The sequence below is a fragment of the Cyprinodon tularosa genome, unplaced genomic scaffold (genome assembly GCF_016077235.1).
Source record: "Cyprinodon tularosa strain WSP-4 unplaced genomic scaffold, ASM1607723v1 ctg641, whole genome shotgun sequence".
Lineage (NCBI taxonomy): Eukaryota > Metazoa > Chordata > Actinopteri > Cyprinodontiformes > Cyprinodontidae > Cyprinodon > Cyprinodon tularosa.
Window position 1 is genome coordinate 72,339 of NW_024039387.1, and position 23,322 is coordinate 95,660.

The 23,322-nt window shown below is 38.9% G+C and overlaps 2 protein-coding genes and 1 long non-coding RNA gene across 7 annotated transcripts; 1 reads left to right on the forward strand and 2 right to left on the reverse strand.

The window, feature by feature from the left end:
• Window positions 1-79: 79 nt before the first annotated feature.
• LOC119798932 lies at window positions 80-5,496 on the reverse strand. The gene is made up of 5 exons (XR_005282786.1): window positions 5,441-5,496; window positions 5,200-5,358; window positions 5,012-5,122; window positions 2,902-3,003; window positions 80-474 (listed from the first exon to the last, which is right to left on the reverse strand). It is a non-coding gene; the product is annotated as an uncharacterized LOC119798932 (long non-coding RNA).
• A 63-nt stretch (window positions 5,497-5,559) lies between these two features.
• Window positions 5,560-7,018, reverse strand: LOC119798924 (low affinity immunoglobulin gamma Fc region receptor II-like). The gene is made up of 4 exons (XM_038308592.1): window positions 6,888-7,018; window positions 6,756-6,791; window positions 6,301-6,564; window positions 5,560-5,822 (listed from the first exon to the last, which is right to left on the reverse strand). The coding sequence occupies exons 1-4, from the start codon at window positions 6,916-6,918 to the stop codon at window positions 5,560-5,562; spliced, it is 594 nt and encodes a 197-aa protein (XP_038164520.1). The 5' UTR covers window positions 6,919-7,018.
• A 5,407-nt stretch (window positions 7,019-12,425) lies between these two features.
• On the forward strand, window positions 12,426-22,506 carry LOC119798929 (V-set domain-containing T-cell activation inhibitor 1-like). Of its 5 annotated transcripts, none has more exons than XM_038308598.1 (4): window positions 12,426-12,541; window positions 12,792-12,941; window positions 16,696-17,013; window positions 22,362-22,506. In XM_038308598.1, exons 2-4 carry the CDS (start codon window positions 12,878-12,880, stop codon window positions 22,484-22,486), a joined length of 507 nt encoding a protein of 168 aa, XP_038164526.1. In that variant the 5' UTR covers window positions 12,426-12,541; window positions 12,792-12,877; the 3' UTR covers window positions 22,487-22,506. The 5 variants fall into 5 exon arrangements, with proteins under 5 accessions (XP_038164526.1, XP_038164529.1, XP_038164527.1 ...); XM_038308601.1 differs by having other exon boundaries at window positions 16,699-17,013; XM_038308599.1 differs by having other exon boundaries at window positions 12,446-12,541; window positions 12,729-12,941.
• Window positions 22,507-23,322: the final 816 nt, after the last annotated feature.

Here is a 23,322-nt window from a genome sequence, read left to right on the forward strand (position 1 = left end):
ATCCATGCCTGTCGAGTCTTAGGATCCTTTGGAAGACTGTGAAAACGATCTTCTCTGTACGTCCATTTCACCCACTGAACTATCGTTATTATTCAATGACAACGTAAACTCGGTTTTGCATTCTATGACCCCTTTAAATGCATGAAAAGCTAAGGGTTAGCCTCTTGTGAGCTTGGACTGACAGCAAAGACTTGGATTTAAAAACATTGGTTTTCAAAATTATTTTCCGCTTTTCAATCATTTTTCTTGAATTTAATAAAAACACAACAATAACTCCTGGGTGCAACATTCCAGATGAAGCACCAGTTTCCTGATCTACCACTGGAAACCAGTTTATGGGAATGCGAAGTCACGGTTTGCTCCCAGTGAGGAAGATTCATCTCTCCAGCCAGTTACTGGAAGCTGTTGGAGGTCACGGGTTGGCTCTGGGTCCTCCTACCGAGGAGTAGACCACGTCTGGGTCTGGTTGACTCTCTGGAAGAACAAACACACACTGGTTCTGTTAATGGGATTGTTAGAGAAATATGGGTCCACATTAAAAGCTGTTAGACTATTATTTATAAAGTGAGAATTCATACTAAACAAAAGCAGATTTTTCAGATCAGATTATCAGTTTACTATTGACCTTCTTTGGCTTCCTGTAAGTTTGTATATCAGTGATACACGAGAAAAGCTCCAATTGGAAAGTCAAACTACTGATGCAGATTTTAAGAAGAGAAGAACCTTCCCGAAATCCTCTGGTTTGGACTCATATACTTGTAACACTTTACAGCAGGGGTCACCAACTTTAAGGCTGAGGGCCACTTTTTGGTTCCTATGTCATAGGATATCAATACTGACCTATGAACTAGAGGAGTCGGCGTTCACCTGAACTTCATAGATAATAAACATATTTCTATTGTTTCTTTTCATTTTTAATTTGCTTTTAGATATTCTCATGAAATCCATATAAATCCTCAAATGTTCTAATTTATTGATATGATAAAATGCTTCATAAATCCTTCAAAATAAGAGCTTCAAAAATGACATTTCAGATTGAGTCCACTGGTGAATTGTTCTGTTTTCAAAAGATGCTTGGTGCCCCTCGGTGCCCACGGGCACCACGTTGGTGACCCCTGCTTTACAGTAACCATCATTTATAAATAGTAAAGACACCATTTGTAAATGGCTAAGAGAAAGTTCATTAAAAAAAGATAAATAGAACATATCCATGTAATGGAAACTAAAATCAAGTTTGTTGGTCATTACACCCCCTAAAGCAGCAGGTGGAGCGGCAGCCTCTGACTCCAGTTCTCCAGGGCTGCAAATTTAAAGGCATACTATGCAACATTTTTCAGTTAATTAATGTGTTAATGTGTTAAAAGTATGAAAATTGATGAAGATAATTGAAATAAAGATCAAACTGTTAGGAGGAAACTCGGAGTAGAGTTTAGGACAGGATGTTGACACATAGGAAGTGACATCAACCTGAACAGTTATATCCGTAACAATCTCTAATAGTGCTGCAATGAGACCACGAGCATAAAGCCTACAGCTTCAGGTTCCTTCTTTTCTTCAAGCGGCTTTTGTGTAAAAGAAATATATGGAACCACAAACATCAACTTCCACAGATCTTTTTTTTTTTTTCGCTCATCCTTCCAGGTAATCTAGATATAGACCAGGGGGATGTATATAAAGACAAGGAGGGGGGAGGCCATCTATTTCTAACCTCTACCAGCATAGATGAGGTGACCACAAAGAAAAAAACTCCACCTCTAAAGCTATGATTAGAACCAACGACCACATGTCTTCAGGCGGCCAGCTGGCGTCTGCAGGAGGAAGCTGTACTTCTACTTTATATTCTAATTAGATAAAAATCCCCCATAAACTGTCAGGCTAAGAGTGAAAATCAGAAAATGACCTCTTGGTAGTGCTTATAGCCCAGAGAGGTAGCATTATACTAAGTATTATTATTTCCCATCATCACTGACCCTGATCAGATGTCTACATAGTGCAACTTCCTCTTTTTTTTTTTTTTTACTTTTTTTTATTTAGCGTTAAACCTCCAGCTGACTGAGTTTCTAGTGTTAAAAGTGAGATTGGAAATGATAGTCTTGAGAGGTCCGCGTCCCAGAGGTCTCAACATGAGAAGGAGCATACCTTTTTATTGCTTCTTGATCAGTTTGAGTTTTTTTTTTTCCACTCAGTATATTTTTGATGAATTTTACCCACAGATAAGTAAGATATCTTGGCAACTTTATGAAAACCTTTCTGACTTCTTAAAATGAGTAAAATCTATTTTATTTTAACTGTTTATTCATGAAGAAAAGAAGCAGGTGAAAAGCTAATCTTGATCTATTGAGGCACAGCAGCTCTCATGTGTTAGATTGATATTCAGTTCTGCTTTTTTCTCCAAATTATAAAAGCACTGGGGCAAAGTGTTGGACCTTTACTTCATGAGCAAAAAAACTGATCTTGCTCTCCATAGAGATGGAGGGAATCTATAAAATCCTTTCACCTAAAGAGAAATAAAATCATATCTTAGAAAACAAGCAGAAGAATTTTGATTAAATTTTGCATAACCTTGCTCAGTAGACAACAGATTGAAAGGAGGAAGATGAAGGGTTTAATAACAGCAAATGTATAGGTCATGGAAAGGTCATGATAATAATTAACATTGGGGGACCAATTTCCATTTGGGTTTTCTATGCAAAGCCTAAAGGCTCTAGAACCTCTGCAAACCACACAGAAAAGACATTTAACAAAAAAAAAACAAAAAAAATAACATTCAACTTGTTGAGCAAAGAACCGGAAAAACTTCTGCTTCAGTCCCTTCTCTTTTAGTTTTAAAAAGAAAAACCCAAAAAAGGAAAGAGGAACCGTCATCGTTAAGCAATCTGTCTGCAGAAGTAGATGCTTTACCTTTTTCTTTGGCCTTTGACTTCTTCTTCTTTTTGATGATTATCTCCCCATAAGTCACTTCCCCTGTTCTTATGGTTGAGTAGACTATAGATGGATCACCGTCTGTAAGAAGAAGGAAATATAAACTTTACTTCCCTCCACACAGCTGCATAGTTTTAGAGAAAATACATCAAGCAGTCTATTAATCATTAATAATACATCCAAATATGTCAACTTGAAGGAAGGAAATCAATTAAATAGAACAAATATTAGTTTTGATGTTTAGATTAAAGGGCTGCATGGTGAGCAGTTAGCCTTGCAGCAAGAAGGTTTCTTTGTTTGATGCCTGGCCTGAGTCTTCCTGCATGGTTTTTGCATGTTCTCCCTGAACGTGCATGGGTTCTCCCCAGGTACTCTGGCTTCCTCCCATAGTCCAAAAACATGACAGTTAGGTTTATTCGGTTCTATGAATTCTCCTTCGGTGTGAGTGTGTTTGTGTGTCTCTGTGTTGCCCTGCGACTAGCAACCTGTACATGGATGGATGGATGGATGGATGGATGGATGGATGGATGGATGGATGGATGGATGGGCTGTAAAGTGTTGGTGGGGTTTCAGTATTCCTCATGTTGCCCCAGTCACTCAGTCCTGAACGCGTGCTGCTACTGCTACTTTAAATGAGTGGTACTTGTGGAAATTGGAAGCAATGAAAGAAAATGATAGCTTAACAAGACCATTAATTTGAAATATTAATACAGGACTGGGGGGGCGGGATGGGCACCACTTGGACAAGGCACCAGTTTTAGGGAAAACCCCAACATCATGAACCTACATTGCTTCACTAGCGCACTCCTGTTGCATACAAAGGCTTTAAGATTGCCCTTTTGGTTTACAATAGTTAATTTCTGTCTTTTAAACATATTTCCCTATTCACTTGTGACCATTTTACCAGAACTAGACCAGGCGACCAGAGTTATGATATAGGGAATGTCAACAAGTCAACAAAGAAGTAGCAGAGGCAAGCAGGTCAGCATATCCTTAGTGGAGATGTGGAGAAAAAAGGTAACATATTTCAAGATAATGGAAAATAAATGCTCCTTCCATTGGTAGATAATCTGATTCACCTGCTCAAATAAAGAGCAGAAATAATCCTTTTAAGAATGTTTTATGTTTGGCTATGCACCATAAGATGGTCGCCACCAGGCTCCAAAAATGGTGACTATTGCTGCGTTTCCATTAAAAATGTGTGCAAAAATATGTCGAAATTCTGCTAATTTAAAGAAATGCTAATATTTGAGGGATTTTCATTAAATTACGAATACAATTAAAAAGCAGCAGATTTAAACACATTAGATTTCAGCAATGCCATCATCCTCCTTCCTCTTCTTCATCTTTTTACAAGGCAGTAAGGACCAGCTGGAGATCCTTTGACTTCAGTGATATGAAAAAAACGTGTTTTTATTGTGAAAAATTACAATTTTGATATGAGAGAAAAAGAAAACAAATTATCAAAGTTTTTTTTTTTTATTGCAGTGTTTCTATTTAGAGAAGTTGTTTTTGGCAATTAAGATTTGCGCAATTTGATGGTTAATGGAAATAAAACTGGAGACTGAAAACAACAGAGGCTAAAAGGTCACCCACTGGTTTGTGAATCATTCTCACTGTGATGAAAATAAAAAGGTCGGAAGGGAAATTTTTTCTCCTCTCATGGACTTGCATCATAATTCTACGCAATTATAGTTAGCCAATAATTATGTGGCAACTGTGGGTCCATATGTAGACAGTTTTGTGCTTCTTGTATTAATTTACTTATTTTGTTGAAAACAGATAAAGGTTTGAGTTAAATATATCCTCTTGTTTTTCTATTTTCTGAAGAGTTCTGGTGATCGGTGCCTTTTTTTTGGTTCTAACCCCTGTCCCCCAAAATGCCCGTGCAGGGCCTGCTAGTGAACTTCACATGATGGAGGATACACAAACAAAGGTCCTCAATATTCCATGAACACTTTACCCATCAGTTCAGATTAGAACATAGATTAACTTTAAGCTGTTTAACCCATCCTTAACAGGACTTTAAGGCTGGAAGAGTTTCTGGTTCCTCTAAATCAACTCGCTCTAAAACGCTCTAAAATCTCACCATGTTCTTGTCTGGGTTTGGTTTTCTCTTCTTTACTCTGCTGTATTTGGACATGGCTGTACGTGACTTCATCCCCCTCTCCTCCTCCTCCTCCTCCTCCTCCTTCGGTAGCTAAAAATGAACAAAGTTCAGTTTCAGGACTATCTGAAAACTCTCTGTGGATAAAATGGCTGAGAAGTTTGTCTCACCTTCAGGTTTGTTGTGAACACGTTGTCTCACCAGTACGACCAGCACCACCAGGAAAACCAAAACACAGACACATGCAGTAGGAACCAATACTGGGAAGAGAACGGTGGAAGAAACCAGAGCAGTTGAGTTTGTGGTGACAGAGATTGTGGTGGTTGTCCCTAGAAACAAGATGGGAACTAAATAAATGACCGACTGTTGATGCCAACACCCATAGATGAAGGATTAGGTTAAACTCCTCACCTGTGAGAATGGTTGTGATGGACCGAGAGGTGGTTGAAGGCTTCTCTGTGATAAAGAAAAAGGAAGATAATGGAATCAGGGGTAAAAACTTTTATTGGATGTTCAGATATTATCTGCGTTTAGTGAAGCTGCTGACCTTTAACAGAGATCCAGCTGGAATTAGACTCTCCATGACCCCTGATGTTACACCTGTAGAGGCCTTCATCAGAGCGGTTCACATGGTGGAGGGTCATGTTACCTTTGGACTCAGTCCTGATGAGGGAGCCATCTTTATAGAAAGCAGCTGGGAGGTTGGAGGGAGTGGTCTTTGTTAGACAGCTCAGAGTGACGTCATCTCCCTCCATCACAGGGAGGACAGGACTCTGCAGGATCACTGATCCACCTCAACACAGAGACAAACTACAGCATTTCATCCATTTCCTCCATCAAACATCTGTTTATTCAATCAGCAGTGATTACTTTATCAATCAGTAAAACAGAACCAACATGGTGACATTTAAAAATACTCTTTGTTTGCTTTAAGGACAAACATTTTTAAGCTGAATGTTCATTTGAGCTTCTTCTGCACTAAAACACAAACAGGTTTACCTATAGGACTAATTTATGTTTAACACTTTTATGAGGTTTACTAGAATTCAAATACTTATTAGCAACTTTAAATAGAAATTATTATTCTTGAAACACCTGAAAATGATCCATTCTAACTTATTAAATCTTATTGGTTACACATTAGACACATAATAAAAGATGGACATTTAACAACAATCATCTTAAGAAAACTTTAAAAGCTTTAACACTTATTAAATTGTTCTTTCAGCTCTTTCCTTGAACTGAATGAAAACGTATGTGTCTGATCTTACCAGTGATGGTGAGGTTGATGCCGCTGGCTGCTCCTTCTCTGGAGGATGAACACCAGTAAACTCCACTGTCCAATGGATTGGCATAAGTAATGTTACAGGTAGAACCATTTCGTGTCCCCCATCCATCTCCACACTGAGTCCTGTTTTCTCTGGTTGTGTTCCTCCATACAGTCCATCCAGCAGAGCTGCTGTCCTCCTCACAGCTCAGAGACACAGAGTGTCCTTCAAAGAACTGAGATCTGCTGGGACTCACAGTCAGACCAGCTGAGAGGAGAATAAGGACATTTAGATAAACAATTGCTCACAATCTGTAATAAACAGTTAGATATGTCTTCTCTACTGCTCCATTATCTTAATAACTAATTAATGTCATGACCTCCCAGCAGTTTGAGTTGGGAGACAGAACAATTAATTAATATTTTATCTGAGAAACTGTGAGCCTGAATGTTACTCACCCTGACTCGCTCTGCAGCACAGAACTAATATTCCCACTGCAGAATAAAGTTAAAGGTCTGATGGTTACCTCTATGGAACAGTCTGTGGAAGGAGGATAAATTGGAAATGTAAAACAGACCAGTGTAACTTACAGAGCTGCCACAGTGGAGCTGCTTCCTCCATCCTGCTGCTGCTGATCTGAGATCAGCTCTGACCGATTTGTAGTAAATGAAGCCTTGCCGCTTCCTGCTTCACAGAGCTTTACTTCCCTGTTCATCTTAGTTAGGACATATTTCACTGACAACGTGATGAACATGCCTGTGCTGCAAAAATAAAACTTGCACCGTGGCTTTAATGTGTCTAACCTGATAAGGACGAGTTATTTAAGCTGTTGCCTTATTCAGGGATGAAGAAGACTTCAACAAAAAATATCAAAAATCATTGGAGAAAAATCCACAAAATATCAGAAGATGTACTGTTGTATGTCCTACATTCAACTGTACATCCTAATGGCAACAACTTAGACGTTACAAAAGCTTCAATATATCATACAGCTGTTTATAAATACATAAGGGTAAATTGTGCAAATGTGCTCAAAATCAGGGCTTTTTCCCAAGCTGAAATAATGAGTACACTGCAAAAACCATCTAAAAATGATAAAAAAAATGTCTTAAATTAAGTGTATTTACCATTAATTTGAGTAGGTAAATAAGATAATTTGCAAATGGAATGAGTATTTTTAGTCTTAAAATAAGATAATTAGATAATATTCACTTGAAATAAGACAATGCAATCTTGTTTTCTTATTTTAAATGTAAATCGTCTTGTTCCATTGGCAAAGTGTCTCAATTACCTCCTCAATTCAAGAAAAAATGCACTTATTTAGATTTCAACTTTTTGCAGTGTAGATAACACAGCTTGGACTTTGCTTAAAGCTTGCGATGTAGCTTTTAGATCGGTGAAGAACTACCCTTCAGCACAGAGCAGAGAGAGCCGATAAAGAGCAAAGAAGAGGCACAAGCAGTGAATTGAGGAGCACTTCCATGACAATAAACCCATGTGGAGACAGAAGGACCCTCAGAGAGCACAGCCCAGCTATGATCCATCGTTATCTGATGCACATTTTGACCTTCCAAGAAGCAGGAAGTCTGAATATCATCCACCATTAGCAGCATTATCCTCTCGCTCTTCATGTTTGAGGTGAGCTCCACATCATTCAGTTCAATTAGTTTGCATTCACAAATATTCAATTGATCCTAAATAACCCATCTTCTATTTTTCATTAAGTTGTTGTAGGTGTTAATAGCTGTAGGTAAGAAGAATCTTCTGTAGAGGTCTGTCTTACACCGGATCTGGAGAAGCCTCTGACTAAAGACTCTCTGTTGTTGTTTAACAGTTTGATGAAGAGGTTGTTCTTTGTTTTCCATAATGTTTTTCACTTTATGACAAATTTCTCTCAGTGAAATCATTTCCAGAGGTTCTAGAGGAGTTCCTAGAATAGAACCGACCTGCTTTATTTGCTTGTTGAGCTTTTTTAAGTCATTTGCTTAGATGCTTTTACTGCATCAGATGATGGAGGAATAGATCCCACTCTCCACATCAGACTTATAGAAGATAGGTAGCATATTGATGCAAACTAGAGGTGGGTGGAAAGATCTAAAATATCCATGATATTGTTACTAAATTTGCAATCAGGTCAAAACCAGTGCTGTAAAATCAATACTTAATTCAAACAAATTGCTTGAAGATCTCAGCTGAATGTAGCCTCACCGTCTGTGCAGCAGCAGACCTTTTATGTCTCACGGCCCCTTCCTCCCTGGCTGGAGGAAAGTCATTCAGAACATAGCAAGGCAGATTTGCTCTCTATTTTCTAACCTAACCAGTCTTTTTGATACATGTGCGGGCAGATTAAGTAAGCGCTGAGAACGCAGCTGTCTCTGACATGCACAGACAAGCAAAGAGAGCATTATTACTCAAGGCAGAAAGAGAAGTTGGTGGCATCTTTGACATGAGAAGCTTTGTGAGGTGCTGAAACGTTAAACCACTTTGCAGCAACTAACTCTTCAGTGCGCTGGCCTTTGATCAATTTCAAATGAACCAGATAGAAAATAAGACAAACCAACCAACTGGAGAATGGATTTTTATAAATAAAACTAATTAAAAACCTAAAAAGATTCCTTTCATTCATGATATTGGTGCTGATGACTGGCTTAATTATTAACTCCTTTCACCTGTTTAAGTCTGCCCGGTTTCTCATCACTGGTCCTCTGATCCACCTGCTCCTGCCTCTATTTATGGAACTTGCATCCAGTCATCAGGCCCAGATTATTCTTGTTCTTTCTAGTCAGTGGTGAGATGGTTTCTAGAGTTCCTTAGAGTTTCTTATTACCTGATCCTAACCGGTCCTGCCTCTCAACCATTGAGCCCACCTGTTCCCTTCCGAACGTTTTGCCTGAACTGTCTTTGGACTCCTGGATCTTTGAGCCTGCCTGTTCCTGTTCTGACCTGTTTGCCTGACTGTCTAGATCCAACCTCGTTCTCTGCCTATGGAGTGAACTTGTAAACCAGATTAGTTAATCGGGTGTTCATATCATCCTCCATCAGGTCATTAATCTGTGTTTTCCTCTTTCCAGAGTTTCCTGCCTCAGACGCCCTAGCCACTGCTACTGCCGGTCAACAGCCCGTCGCTTCAAAAAAATGCTTTTTGACTCATCCAACTGTCTGCCTTGCCTGAATACTGGGTCCTCTGTTCTGAATGGTGATACCTTCATCAGTGTTCATTTGTTGAACAGAAAAGATGCATGTTAATCTTTCACCTGGACAACTTTTCAAAAACTGTTCTATCAAATCCAGACAACCTTGGCAGTGCATTTAATTTCCTTTGCCATAGCGTCCCATGGAGATGTCTCGAACCTTTCAGTTATGAAAATCTCATCTCTGACTCCCCAGTGGTCATCTGCGTTGTGATGACAGTTTTAAGCATACACACAATCCCTGATAAGGCATCCTGTTATCATAAATCATCTGCAGTGGAGACTGGGTATTTTCTGCATGCAACTCTGAGTGACTGATCTGGGACTTCAGTTCAGTTTAAAGCTTTACTTTATTGTCCTATTGGTCATATTTTGGTTTTATTTAAAAATTCATCCATTTGTTTTACTTAACTGCCTGAACAGCATTCAGTTCATAAGCTGTGCTGCTGATAGGACATAACAATTGGAAACTGTCTCTTCCACTTGACATACATGTACGACAGTATGGCAGGTTCCTTCATAATTGCAGCTGATTTTCTTGTCTGCCTCTCTAAAGGTTGATAACTGTTGCAGCAAAACAGAGCCATTTGTGACATGGCCTGCTATGTTGAAATACTCTGGTGTTGTGAAACAGACGTAGGGTGCTTTATCTTGACCACTGGGTTGTTGACGGGTGTTACACCATAGTGCCATGCAATGGATGGCTCCCATTGGCTGTTACGGAGTTTATTATTGCCCTAGTCCTTTTCTCCACCAATTCCTCATGAACTTGTCTATTCTACTCCTAGCCCTGCTAGTAATGCTGTTTCCCCAGCAGGCAAACACAAAAAGAACAGGGCTGTCCACAACGTACTGATAATAGAGGAAGCGCATATCTATACACACATCAAATAACCTAAGTCATCTGAGGAAGTAGATTCTGCTTTGCCCCTTTTGTATGCCACATTTGCCTGCACCGACCAGTCCAACTTATTGTCAAGGTGGACTCCGAGGTACTTATACTGTATTCAATTCAATTCAATTCAGTTTATTTATATAGCGCCGAATTCACAACACATGTCATCTCAAGGCACTTTACAGTTCAACCAGATCATACAGTCAAATTGATACAAAGTTTTCTATCTAAGGAAAACCAGTTGATTGCATCGACTCATTGACTCAAATACAATCCCTCACACTAAGCATGCTTGTAGCGACAGTGGAGAGGAAAAACCCCTTTTAACAAGAAGAAACCTCCAGCAGAATGAGGAGACCACCTCGATTTACTCATCCTCCATGATCACAGATCTATGTTGAGCTCTTTTTTTGCTACAGTCCACCATCATCTCCTTTGCTTTGCCAGTGTTTAACGCCAGCCCATTACCCTCGCTCCACTGTAAGAACTCACGGATCACAGTTCTTAATGTTTAATGTTCTCAGTCCCTTTTATAAGTGTGATAGTAGAAGCATGTCAAAGACTTTAATGGGGATAATACAGCCTACATGAAGACTTAGTCCTTCATGGATAAACTGGAGGCTGTGGTCAATTTTTAGCTTTTGAAATTGTCTCGTTTTTTTCTGTCATACATCAGCTGGGATGGATTCTTCATAAACTCATTGCATGGCCTGATATGAGGCTGGCAGCTCCTTCTTGTGTCGTCTTCAACCACCCAGATCCTCCAATTCTCTGTGCCGCTATGGATTGAATACTAGTTAGCCTGAATGAAGGTACTGTTAACAAATGTAGGGTCAGTTGATCATAATCCTGGTATTTTGACAAAGGTACAATGAAAGACAGGAAATAAGTAATAATCATTAAGAGGTCAATTTAACGTGTTGGGGACAGAACACAAGTGGTGAACATTTTTCCTTAGAGCCTCACTGATTGTCTCCCAATATATGATCATCCAGCTTGGAAAGAATTCAACCAGTTTAACAAGAACAATACTAAAAATCACAAATCTGTTCCTCCATGACTCAATCAGAGGTTTGTCTTGTGCTACATTTTTATTGTTTTACTTTAATTTAATAGGGCGGCAGTGGCGTTGGGTGTAGGAATTTGCCCTGACATTGAAGAGGTCATGGTTAAAGCTCCGGCTTTCAGTGTGGTTGTGTCCTTGGGCGAGACACTTCACCTGCATTGTCTACTGATGGTGGTCAGAGAGCCCGGTGGCACCAGTGTATGCCGGCCTCCTTCTGTCAGTGAGCCCCAGGGCAGCTGTGGCTACAGTGTAGCTCACCACCATCATTGTCTGGGTGAATGACTGAATATAGTGTAAAGCGCTTTGGTCAAGTCTCCAGACTTGAAAAAGTGCTACATAAGTACAGGCCTTTTACCAATGTTTTGTTTTAGCAGTGTTTAGAGTTGATCATTGACAACAACGATATTTAAGCCTAGTATTTAAGTTAAAATACAGAATCTGAAGGTTCACCAGGGTAGCGGCGATCCTCAGGCCACAGATTATTTTTTCACTATCAGTGTGATGTTTGTAGCAAAACTGAATGAGATAAAGCATCCATGCAGCTGTTTTCCTGCATGATAGGAAAGTGGTAAATATTTAAAATGCACAACTTGTTTGATTTAACTCAGGATATAATTTGTGAAATTAGACGCCATAATCTGAAGAGGTGTAACTGTTATTGTGTATTTGCTCCTCTATGGCGTTTCTCTGTAATTTTAAATTCTGTTATAATGCAGAATGTATTTTGATGCATCAGGGATCCAGGAAGCTACATATTCGCCTTTTATTACTGATTGGATTCATTTGCTCATTACTTATTTTTTCTCTTCTTTTAGCTGTTATGTTTGAGCACACCTTTTTTTAAGGTTTATTTTATAAATAAACTAGGATTATTGTGTTCTTGTATTAGCTCTATGATTTCACTAAATAGGAAACATTTTTATGGAGTTTTTAAAAATATAAATACACGGTATTTCAGTTTTCTGTAAATGTATCTATAGCTCCCCCTAGTGGTTGGTTAACTGCTGCTTGTGCGCAGACGCGCCTCAGGGAGCGATCAGAGGATTTACAGGAAGAACAACAAGCAGGGAAGAAAAGATTACAACTTAAAAGGTTTGATTCTGTTTTTATCTACAGATAAACATACATTTCCAGAGTCATTATTTATCAGTCATTTCAGATCCGAACCGAAAGTTCAGGAGCAGTTTAACTGATTACTTCACTTCCAGATGTTTTTGTTCCTCCCGCTCAAAGCGCGCGGTTCTTTCTGCCCTTTCCTATTTAATTTGTTCCCAAACAGAAGGAGTCCTTCTTCTGCGTAGTCATAGAAGTGATATTTTGCATCTGTCTGGGATCCTTTCAGAGTGGATTATCAGTGAGACAGTGTAGAAGGGATCCCTGGGCCTGCAGTCGGTCCCATCTCCTCCCTCCACACACCGCCCTGCTCTCATGGATGCACTGAACCGGACTCTCCTTTGTCTTGTTTTGGGATTTATGGAGCTCGCAGCTGCAAGTGAGTAAAGTTTCCTCACAGTTTAAGGTAAACTAGAGAGAAAAGATGTTCTATTTGACGTTGAACAGTGGAAATATTTTGGATTTTTAGTAATTACGTAGTAATACCAGCCTGCATGCAGGTCCAGAGGACAATCTGTGTTATCAGTAAATCAATAAAAGCTTTAAAAAAAGCTCCATAGTTTGACCTTCCCTTACACTGGTGGCCATAGTACTCCACAGTAGTAAACTGCTTGAGTAAAAGTACTGATACTCAGAGTTTAATCTACTTAACTACTTGTAAAAGTAGTCAAGAGAAAGTAAGAAGTATTCACCAATGAAAATACCTAAGTAATCATAAGTACAAATTAAATACTACATATTTACATTTCTGTAAAAATATTTAGAAACCATAGAACCACCTTTTACAGATTCTACACCACCTGGAAAGAACTTAAGCATAAAAATGCCAAACAAATAAGAATTATGTTGAAAAGCAGGGATGGGCAACTCCAGTCCTTCAGGGCCGGTTTCCATTCATCCTTGGTCCAGCACACCTGAATCAAATAGTTGAATTACCTCCCGACTATGCAATCAGTTTCTCCTTTTAATTATCTATAGTATGGAGCAACAAAGTGAAAACAGTACTATACCAGCTCGGCTGTTCCATGTAGGGGCCAGTAGGGGCCAGTGGCCCCTGTAGAACTGGCCCAGGCCTCTATTATGGTCCCTGTACTGAAAATGCAATACTCTATACATTTCTAACGATATGATCTGGGACAGAAACTGTAACTTACTGGTCCCTTGGATATGTTTCATTTATTACATTTGCAGTTTTAATTCAACAATGATTTAAAGGTGTTGCATTTCCAGCTTTAGTCATAATGAGTCATCTAGAGTGTTTTTAACCTAAACTGTTTTCCTTTCCTCTTAAAAATGGAACGATTCAGTGGAAAACTGCGTTGGCTGTGAGCCTACATTAGTAATCTCTGAGTAATCTCTGCAGAAACAGGCTCTTTTTTTAGCAGCACCACCCATAATATTATCATTCTCCAGAATCTTTACTGGGCTACATGTCAGTAATATGAACATGTTGCTGTGCTTTCCTACAGAACTTTTCTGTTATTCATCTATCAACCTTTAGATCCACCAATCATTTCACATGAACTTTGGCTTCATTCCCACTGCAGGGAAATGTGACCCACATCAGTCTTTTTCACTGCAGTGCAAACGACTAGATTCTTATCTTTTCATCTCCCCAAAAATGCTGTTATGTGGCGTTTTATCCATCTTTCAATCTCCAGGCTCTAACTACGCCATCACACAGCAGTAGAAGGCAGCGCTGCATTAAAGATCGCTGTTAACAGCTGTGCTGCTTTCTTCTTACCTTATTTCGTCTCACTGAGATCGGGTCTAAATAGCTCCAATTGTTCAACAGCTTTCTATGAATAAGGAGAGACGCTGGCCAGTATACGCGTTTAATTTTTATTCATTTTTTTGATGATTTATTTTAAAAACAAAGTATTGAACATCCCTAAAATCAATAATAATCACCATTACCTCCATAAACATTGCGCTGCTGCGTGATGCATCCTTCTGTTACACTTAGATAAACTTTATTCCTATTTATATACACTATTTAAACAAAGGGCCGAGACTTGATTTACAGGTTTTTCAGCATTCAGTGTTTTACATTTTTTTTATTCAACAGTCAGCTGTCTGATTGCAATGGGGAAGAAGCTGTTCTGGAATCTGCTGGTCCTGCTGTGAAGGCTCCTCCCAGAGGGCAGCGGGGAGAACGGTCCATGGTGTGGGGGGGTCGAGGGGTGACTGATGATGCTACGGGCTCAGGAGGACATGCAGTTATTATGCGCTTTGAACCGTTCATGTAGTTTGATGGCAGTCTCATTTATGGTGATACCTAAAGTCAGCAGCAGGTGGCAGTACTGCGACGGTTATAGCTTCAACTGATCAAGTCAACCAGAAGAATTTCAGCAAAAAACTTCTAGTTCCCACCTTAGGGCCAGTAGGGGTCCCTTTAAATCTGGAGGGGACATGTCCCCCCTGTCCCCAGTCCCATGTGCGCCCAAAAACTGAGCAGAGGAAGAAAAGCCACAGCCTGCTGCTGGATTAAGAGGTAGAGCTTAAAAGGACCTCCATGGGCTGAACCACCCGCTCACCTGGAATCCACTTTTCTTCTAAGCCCTTTGGGCTAAATTTTCTGGCAGCCATCTTTGTTTATAAACAGTAAACCAGTTTGTCTTGATGCATCTCAATAATCCAGGTAGAAGAAATTAAAACTTGAGTTTTTTAGAGATTTTGGCAGCATTTACTTTCTCTGCTCCTCACATCTGGAACAAGCTGCTTGTTTTACGTTTTTTACAGTTTGATTTTTTTTTTTTTTTGCATTTAAAGTTTGTTAAACTAAAAAGTAAATAAGCTTTACTTCTAAATTTCCCTCCATATTTTAAATTTCCTCCAAATGTCTTTCCTCTTCCCTCCATTAAAGACATTTCACCCCAGCGCTGCGTGTCCTGAGGCGACACCTCACACCCCCTAGAGACTGACATGGGAGTCTGTATTAGTAACGATCACGTGATTGGGACGGTACAGGATTAAACATTAACGAGAGCAGGAGCAAACCAATAGTAATTAAAAAAAACTAGGATCGATGCCAAAAAATAAAATAAAAAGAAAAAAATCCAGTACTGGCGCCGCCATTTTGTAGTTTTTTTCCTTGAAGCATACACTATAATGCGAGTCAAAAGAAACTACACGACCCAAAAACCAACAGTGCTTCCGCTCTGAGTTTTTCACCCGCGCTAAAAAAACAACAATGGAGGGACCAACAGTTAGTGGTAACTCGACTTCGAAAAGTTTGATTTGCAACGCAAACTTAGAAGTAAGGACGTATCTGTAAAATCACGGAGCTGACAGGAAAGTCTCAGATATTACCGAACTTCACAAGAGTTCATTATCACGGTGTTAACACTCAATACGCCTTTTGTAAAACGCGCTTGACCGTAATCAAGTAATCGAGTACACTAGTGAGTCCGAGTGAGTGGGACTGAACAGGAGTGAAAATCCACTCCCGTGTCAGTCGCTAACACCCCCAACATGGACCGTTCTCTCTGCTGCCCTCTGGGAAGAGGCTTAGCAGCATTAATGCAGGACCAGCAGATTCTGCAACAGCTTTTCCCTGCTGCCATAAGACTGCTGAACTGTTGAAACTCTAAACAGCTCTGTGCATCACACTTGAAAACATCGTATTTGCACCTTCAACATGGCGGATTTTTTTTATAATCCCTTTAAATAGAACACAACTTAATGTTCTACTGCATCTTGCACCATATATATATATATATATATATATTGTTTTTTTTTGCACTGAACTGAACCTTTCCATATCAGTGCCTTTTGCAACATGACTTTGTTTTTTTTTCTTTTCTCCTACACTGTCTATAAATGGTAACGTTTATTTCACTGTTGTAAGTTCTATGCATCGAAATTTCACAAGTGTATACAAAATGACAATAAACTTTGTCTAAGTTTACATGTTATCTGTTCTGGCTTGCTAAAAAAATCCATTGTATGCCAGGAAGTATAATCTTTTAAGTCGTTATAACTAAGAGCAGCTCATTTTCCTAAATAGACAGGATTTTTTTCCTGGCTTTTAAAACAGTAGATGGTCTTATATACAGTAAAAGAAAAGTTTTTCATCTAAAATGCGTGCAAAACAATAAGAAACCTTATTTATATTTGTGTTTTTCTCACAGCAGTTAAAACCACAGTGGGAAAAGATGCTGTCCTCCCCTGTAAGGTGGAAAAACAGGGTGACCTAAGGGTGCTGCAGTGGAGCAAAGAAGGTCTGGGGCAAGATTATGTTTTCTACTTTAGAGATAACAAACCTTTAGAAAGCTTCCAGAACCCGTCCTTCAAGGGCCGAGTGAAGCTCCAGGATGCGAAGATGACCGATGGAGATATGTCCATCGTCCTGTCCAACACCACGCTCAGTGATGCAGGGAAATACAGCTGCAAGGTCGTCATGGAAACCGAGACAATAAAAACCATCAGTCTGGAGGTCAACGAAAAAAGTGAGTTAATAGTTTAATTTAATCCAGATTGGATTAAATGAATGTTTAGAATAAATTGATGTTCAGAATTACAAATATTTAAATATTTAAATCATCTATTGACTCATGTGAAGGAAGAGAAGCTGGGAGGTTTAATTTGATGTATTTGGAATCAGCCTAACACAGATATCAGCCATGTTAGCTGCTGAAAAAGGCCTTCAAGTAGAGTGATGTTAAAAACAGTGAAGTTCATCTACTGGTTGAATATGTGGTGATTAAAACTACCCTAAAACAACAGAAGAACTTTTTCTCATTATTTAATATAAAATTAAGAAATCAAAGCCTGGGAGGAAAAAATATAAAACATATAATAATATGATAAAAGTAGTTTCGTCTGAATTAGATTTCCCTGCCTACAGGTCAGGTTTATATTGATCAATAAAAGACAGAGATGGATGATGAAGTCAGTCTGCTCCTATGCATTTTACAACTTTTAGCAATGCTTCACTTTTTGTTTTTAGCATCCAAATATTTTCATTTTTTCCATTAAGGCAGTTATATTACAGCCCAGTGATCTTAAAAGCCAAATAAAATAAAATATTGAAGTAATAGGAGGATTATTTAGTGACATTTATGCTTTAAATATACAGGGAAACATTTTTCTGACCTAAAACTTAAATATATTTTTTCAATATCCTGCCACCTCTCCACCCAGAGTTGATGATTATTGATCTACATGCTGGTGAAGATTCTCAGTCATCCAGGTCAAGGTCATTCTCAATTCAAAATGTCAGATATAGAGTTGAGTTCAGAATATATAGAGCAGCTCAATAATAATATATACTTTTTTATTTTAACTTTTTTCGAATTATTGATTCATTTCATTTTGTGGTTTGTTGATGATCTCATGCAAAGTCAGATCAAATTTCAGCCTTGCTGTGCAATACCTATATTTACCAGGTTTTATGATGTTAATTAAACCGAGAGGCTCCTATAATATGTTAAATGTGATTAGATGTGTGTCTGCAGCACATGCTTTTATTTTGAAGGCACCTCAAAAACCAGCACTTTCCTCCTGCAAACTAATGTGTGACGGTTAAAACAGCACAATAAAGTTACCAGACTAAATGTACGACCTGCTGCCAAATCTGTGCTACTTCGAAGTTGATTAGCAAGAACACAATAGAAGCCACAACCAGGCAGCAGTGTCACTACCCAATCCTTACCTAGGGCTGGGTATTGTTCAAAAATTTTCGGTTCCGGTACCAATACCGATACCTTCACTTCGATATCGGTTCCTGAACGATACTTTTTTCAATACCAGTTTTATAAGATCAATTTGAAAAAAAAGAAAATTACACAACATAAAAAAGTCCAAATCTTGAGTTTTATTTTAAGCTCTGATTTTCCATTTACATTTTTCCTCTTACATACATATACAAAAAAATCAGTGTCTAACATTCACTGTTACATTGTGAGGACCTTTTTACTTAGCAATTTTCCTACCATGTCTGACAAACAAGCCCGTTGAATGGGATCCTACTGACAGCGCACCGCTGGTATGGGGGGGTCTGAGCGGCTCCGACAGAAAGAATATTGGAAGGCAGGATGGTAATCTGGATGAACTGACTGCACTGATTAAGTTTTCAGGTGGATTTTCCCACTTAAAAACATAATAAAACTACTTTATTCCCACTGATCCCAGCAAATATAGCCGCAAGGCAAATAAAGGATAGAGTAGCTCCGCCCAACGCGCGTCAGAGCCACTTTTCAACCGCGCAGCCAGAGCAGCAAAGCTTCTTCAGCCGCGCGTCAGAACTAACTGGTACAAGCAGCGAAAAAGGAAGCAGCAGACGCGATTTTGCTGCTCCTGCTGCGTCCAGTGTGAAAGCAGCATGATTCACTCCACTCTGGCTTTGCTCCGCCCACGAGCTGCTGAGAGGAGGATGGTCGCCCCGGCTGCGGTCCGCTCTTCTTGCAGTCAAACACCGAGCAACTTTCTGCTCTTAAATTGTTTCCGTGCACGATGTATTGCATTGCGCACTATTGGCATCAGTCTTAATAAAGTGAAGCCGCACTTTTGACCTGGGGGGCATTTTAAAGGGGTTCCACGACGCTGCAACCAGTTCACAACAGATACACGTGAGCCCTGGCTGTAGGCGTGACCACCTATGTATTTTTCCTGGATGACGCAATCACGTTAAATGTTACAGCCAATCACCGAAACTTGGTACCGAAAGACGAGGCATGTTTCGATACTCTGTAGAACCGAAGCATTTCGGTCGGTACCATAAAAGAACCGAAGTTCGGTACCCAGCCCTACCCTTACCAAGCAGGTATTCATCAACATTGCCATAACAGTGGTACTTACAGTACTTATTTCTATACTTAAATCACTAAAGAATGCTAGTACACATCTTAAAAATATTATTTATGTCTTTTCTGAGACAATTTGATGCCTTTTACATTTTTTCCATCAAACTGTATCTCTGACGTCATCATCAAACACGCTCGGAGTAGTCCGGCAAAATATGAATAAACCATGGTTATCTGCATTTTAGTTGTTTCTATCTTTAGGTTACACAAAATATACCATTAGGTAAACACAAAAGTAAAAAATTGGACTCAAAAACACTAGATTTAGGTTTAATCTATAATATTAGAGTCGTGCATAAATGATCACCTTTCAAAGTTTCAAGGGGAACTTCGTTTTTTTCCATTGGGCCCTTGATTTTATGTTATTCCATCATGTTCTACTCACCCATATGAGTTTTGTGTCATTTGGAGCCATTCTGAAGATATTCCGTTAGGTTACATCCAAGTAACGTCTTCCTATGGGCAACGACCTTAAGGCACAAACTGAACTGTTCATCATTTATTCTTTATGGTACGCCAGCATTCATAACATGTAGGCCAATCACTGTCCCCCAGACATCCGCGGTTATATTTTTTATATTTATATTTTTTAAAAACAAAGCAGCGCCTGTATGACGTCATCCGCGCGAGCCGGCTACCATTCCTTCATCCTGTCCGCTGAGCTGCTGCTAGTTTTCCTCACATGCCTGGAAGATGACTAGTGCTGCTACCACAGATGATCTCGCAGAGATTAGCTCGCCGAATGAATAGAAGGGGTAGAGCGTAGCCGCCTGTGGCCCGCGCTGCCTGTTACAACTCCAGTATGGCGCGCGGATGACGTCATACACACTCCCCTTTGCTTGGAAAAAATATAAATATCAAAAATATAACTGCGGATGTCTGGGGGACAGTGATTGGCCTACATGTTCTGAATGCTGGCGTACCATAAATAATAAATGATGAACAGTTCAGTTTGTGCCTTCAAGTCGTTGCCCATAGGAAGACGTTACTTGGATATAACCTAACGGAATATCTTCAGAACGGCTCCAAATGACACAAAACTCATATGGGTGAGTAGAACATGATGGAATAACGTAAAATGAAGGGCCCAATGGAAAAAAACGGCGTTCCCCTTTAACATTTGGCTTCTAACATTTTAACAGGGCTCTCACCACAATTGTTTATGAGCATTGGAGTGGGATGTTGGGAGCCATTTATTTATCTATATTTTAGTGAAACCTGCTCTTGTAACTTTTTTTTTTTAACTGCCTTGGGGAGTCGCTGACAGTTGTAACAGTGCATGGTTCACGTTTTCATTGCGCTTCCTTCATGTGTATTAGAGAATGGTGGCCTAGTGGTTAGGGCATAGAGCTTGGAGTCCTGAGTTTCTGAGTTTGAGCCCCACTTCCACAGACTGCCACTCTGGGTTCCTGAGCAAGACCATTATCCCCACGCTGCTCCCCGGGTGCTGCACAATAGCAGCCCACTGCTCCCCAAGGGGATGAGTTAAATGCAGAGGTAAATTTCTCCAATGTGAGATCAATAAAGTTTAATTATTAATATGTGTAAATAAGGAGATAAATATGTTTAAGAACCCTGTTTCTGCAGCTATTATACTCGTTAAAAGTATAATAGCATAATTCATAGTAATTGTAAAAGTGTTAGTATAACCAGCGTTTGCGCTGAAAGGTGCTGGAGAGGAAGCCTAGATGTCAGTCAAAGGCTCATAAAAAAATTTAAGTATCAGCTTAATTTTCAACATAGCGTTGACATTTATTTAGCCTAACGGCCCGCTATGTTTGAAATATGCTGCTGGGAATGCTGGATATGTAGACTTTCTTAGTGTATCAGGAGATATTAGAATAAATCTTTAAGTGACACATGGATCATGATAATTATCACCAAATTCTAGTTAATTCACACCCCTTTACGTGAAGCCTTGTGATTGTAACGTGTAAATACACTATGTGAGCAACATTCAGGCTCCTGGGATCCTCTACCTGAGAAGTTCTAAATGTGTGGTGTGACCTTCAATCCTCCAGGAATTCCTGCAATTCCAGCGTAATTTCTGTTAAGATGGATTTTATCTTGAATATCCTCAATGGACCAACGCCGGTGATGCTGCTTCAGATTTATCACAGAATGTAAAGCTATGGAGTTTATTAATTATATAAAAAAAGAAAGGAAAAATGCATTAATTGCTTAATATTTTTATGAGTTAAAATCTATGTAGTTACTTAATTGAAATTGACATGTTAAAGTCCCAGCCCCAGTAGAAACTCCATGTAAAGGTCTCATTTAAAAAAAAAAAAAACATTTAATATCAAATCAAACCAAATATATTAGAAAACAAATGGATGGAACAGCCTTGAGTTGATTCACGTGATCTAAAGACATTTCTGCAGAGAGCATCCATCTTTTCCTGCTTGGTTCCCCTTTTACTTTAGAAAAGTCAGTTGCAGTAAATTAAATACTGCAATAGCTAATACTACCACCTTTAAAATCCAATTATTTTAAATTTAGATGTTTATTCTATTGTGTAACTAAAAATAATATTGCTATCTACAAATAAAGTAAAAAAAAAAAAACAACTCAAAGTGGGTATTTTATTTAACTTATTTCGACTTCACCCTACCTACAATTACACTGCATCCCCACTAGGGGGAGCACACCACTGTTTTGGGACCACTGCAGTAATGAACCAATAGTTTATGATGATTATGATGTGATTTAGTGTCACTGAAAGTTGTTTAACTGTAGAAATGTAGGAGATAGAGCTGATCATCTACCACAGAGGGAGAACCTGTCTCTGTAGGAGAAGCAGAGCAGACATCTTGGGGAACATTCAGAAAAAAACCTGTCTTCATATTTTCACCCATCTCTATCTAGTTTTCTTGAGAATCTTTTCAAATTCCTGTCTCTTGTTAATTTTTCTCATTTATTTTGTCTCTTCTCACCGTCCTCCAGTGATTGTTAACAAACTGCCTCCTCTGTTTTACGTTTTCTGTCTCCAGAGGAAGAAGAAGTCAATGACCTCGGGCTGAAAGTAGGCCTTCCGATTGGCCTGTTGGGGCTTCTAGCTGCTGTCGTTGGTGGATTTTTCTGGTATCGCCAAGGAAAGAACACAGACACGCTGTGAACATCAGCCTCCATCAATTTAATGGTACAAGCTCCCATATTCCTCTGGAGAGGCCCCAATAATATTTTTTTATTTTTGCTACCATTGCAATGTTCATTAACTAATACAGAGATTGACTCCATAGGATATCAGTACAGATTGAACATCATTTTCTTTCTCATTTTGTTGCAGGAATGTTAACACGTTTGAAGTGAAAGAATCAACAATAGTCTGACAACAACTGACCCATTTATAAACTTAAAACAGACGTTTCTATCAGCGTGTCTTTACTGGACATTTTAAATGCAAGTTGATATTTGTTTTTTGGGTTTTTTTTTTGGCTGATAGACTAATTTCAGTCAGTGTTGGATCTTGATGCTCCCCTGAAACTTTTTTCTGCTGCATTTCGCCTCCATAGGCCTCCAAATGATGCATATTTTCATTTTTATATTAAAATTTAGATATTTTTGCTTTAGTATTACTTCAAACAAATTACTTGTCCTCTAAATAAACCAAGCATCGGCGACTTTGAGCCAAATACTTTAAAGGATCCAAAACTAATTAAAAAGTTACTCAAAGCACTTGAACGGATAAATTATAAAGATCAAAAAGGTGGAAAAAATTCATTTTAATTTCTTTTTCATCCATTACATCTATAACTGGATACAAATTAGAAATTCTTATGTTTATATAACCCAATAACCTAATTCCTTATAAACCTAAAATATGAATGTATTTTATTTTAAAATGCTTAATGTTAATAACATGTTTATAACAAACCGCATTCATAATGACCTGCACAGTTTATTTTGGGATTAATAACTAATGAAAGTTGATCTTTGAACATTCATAAAAAC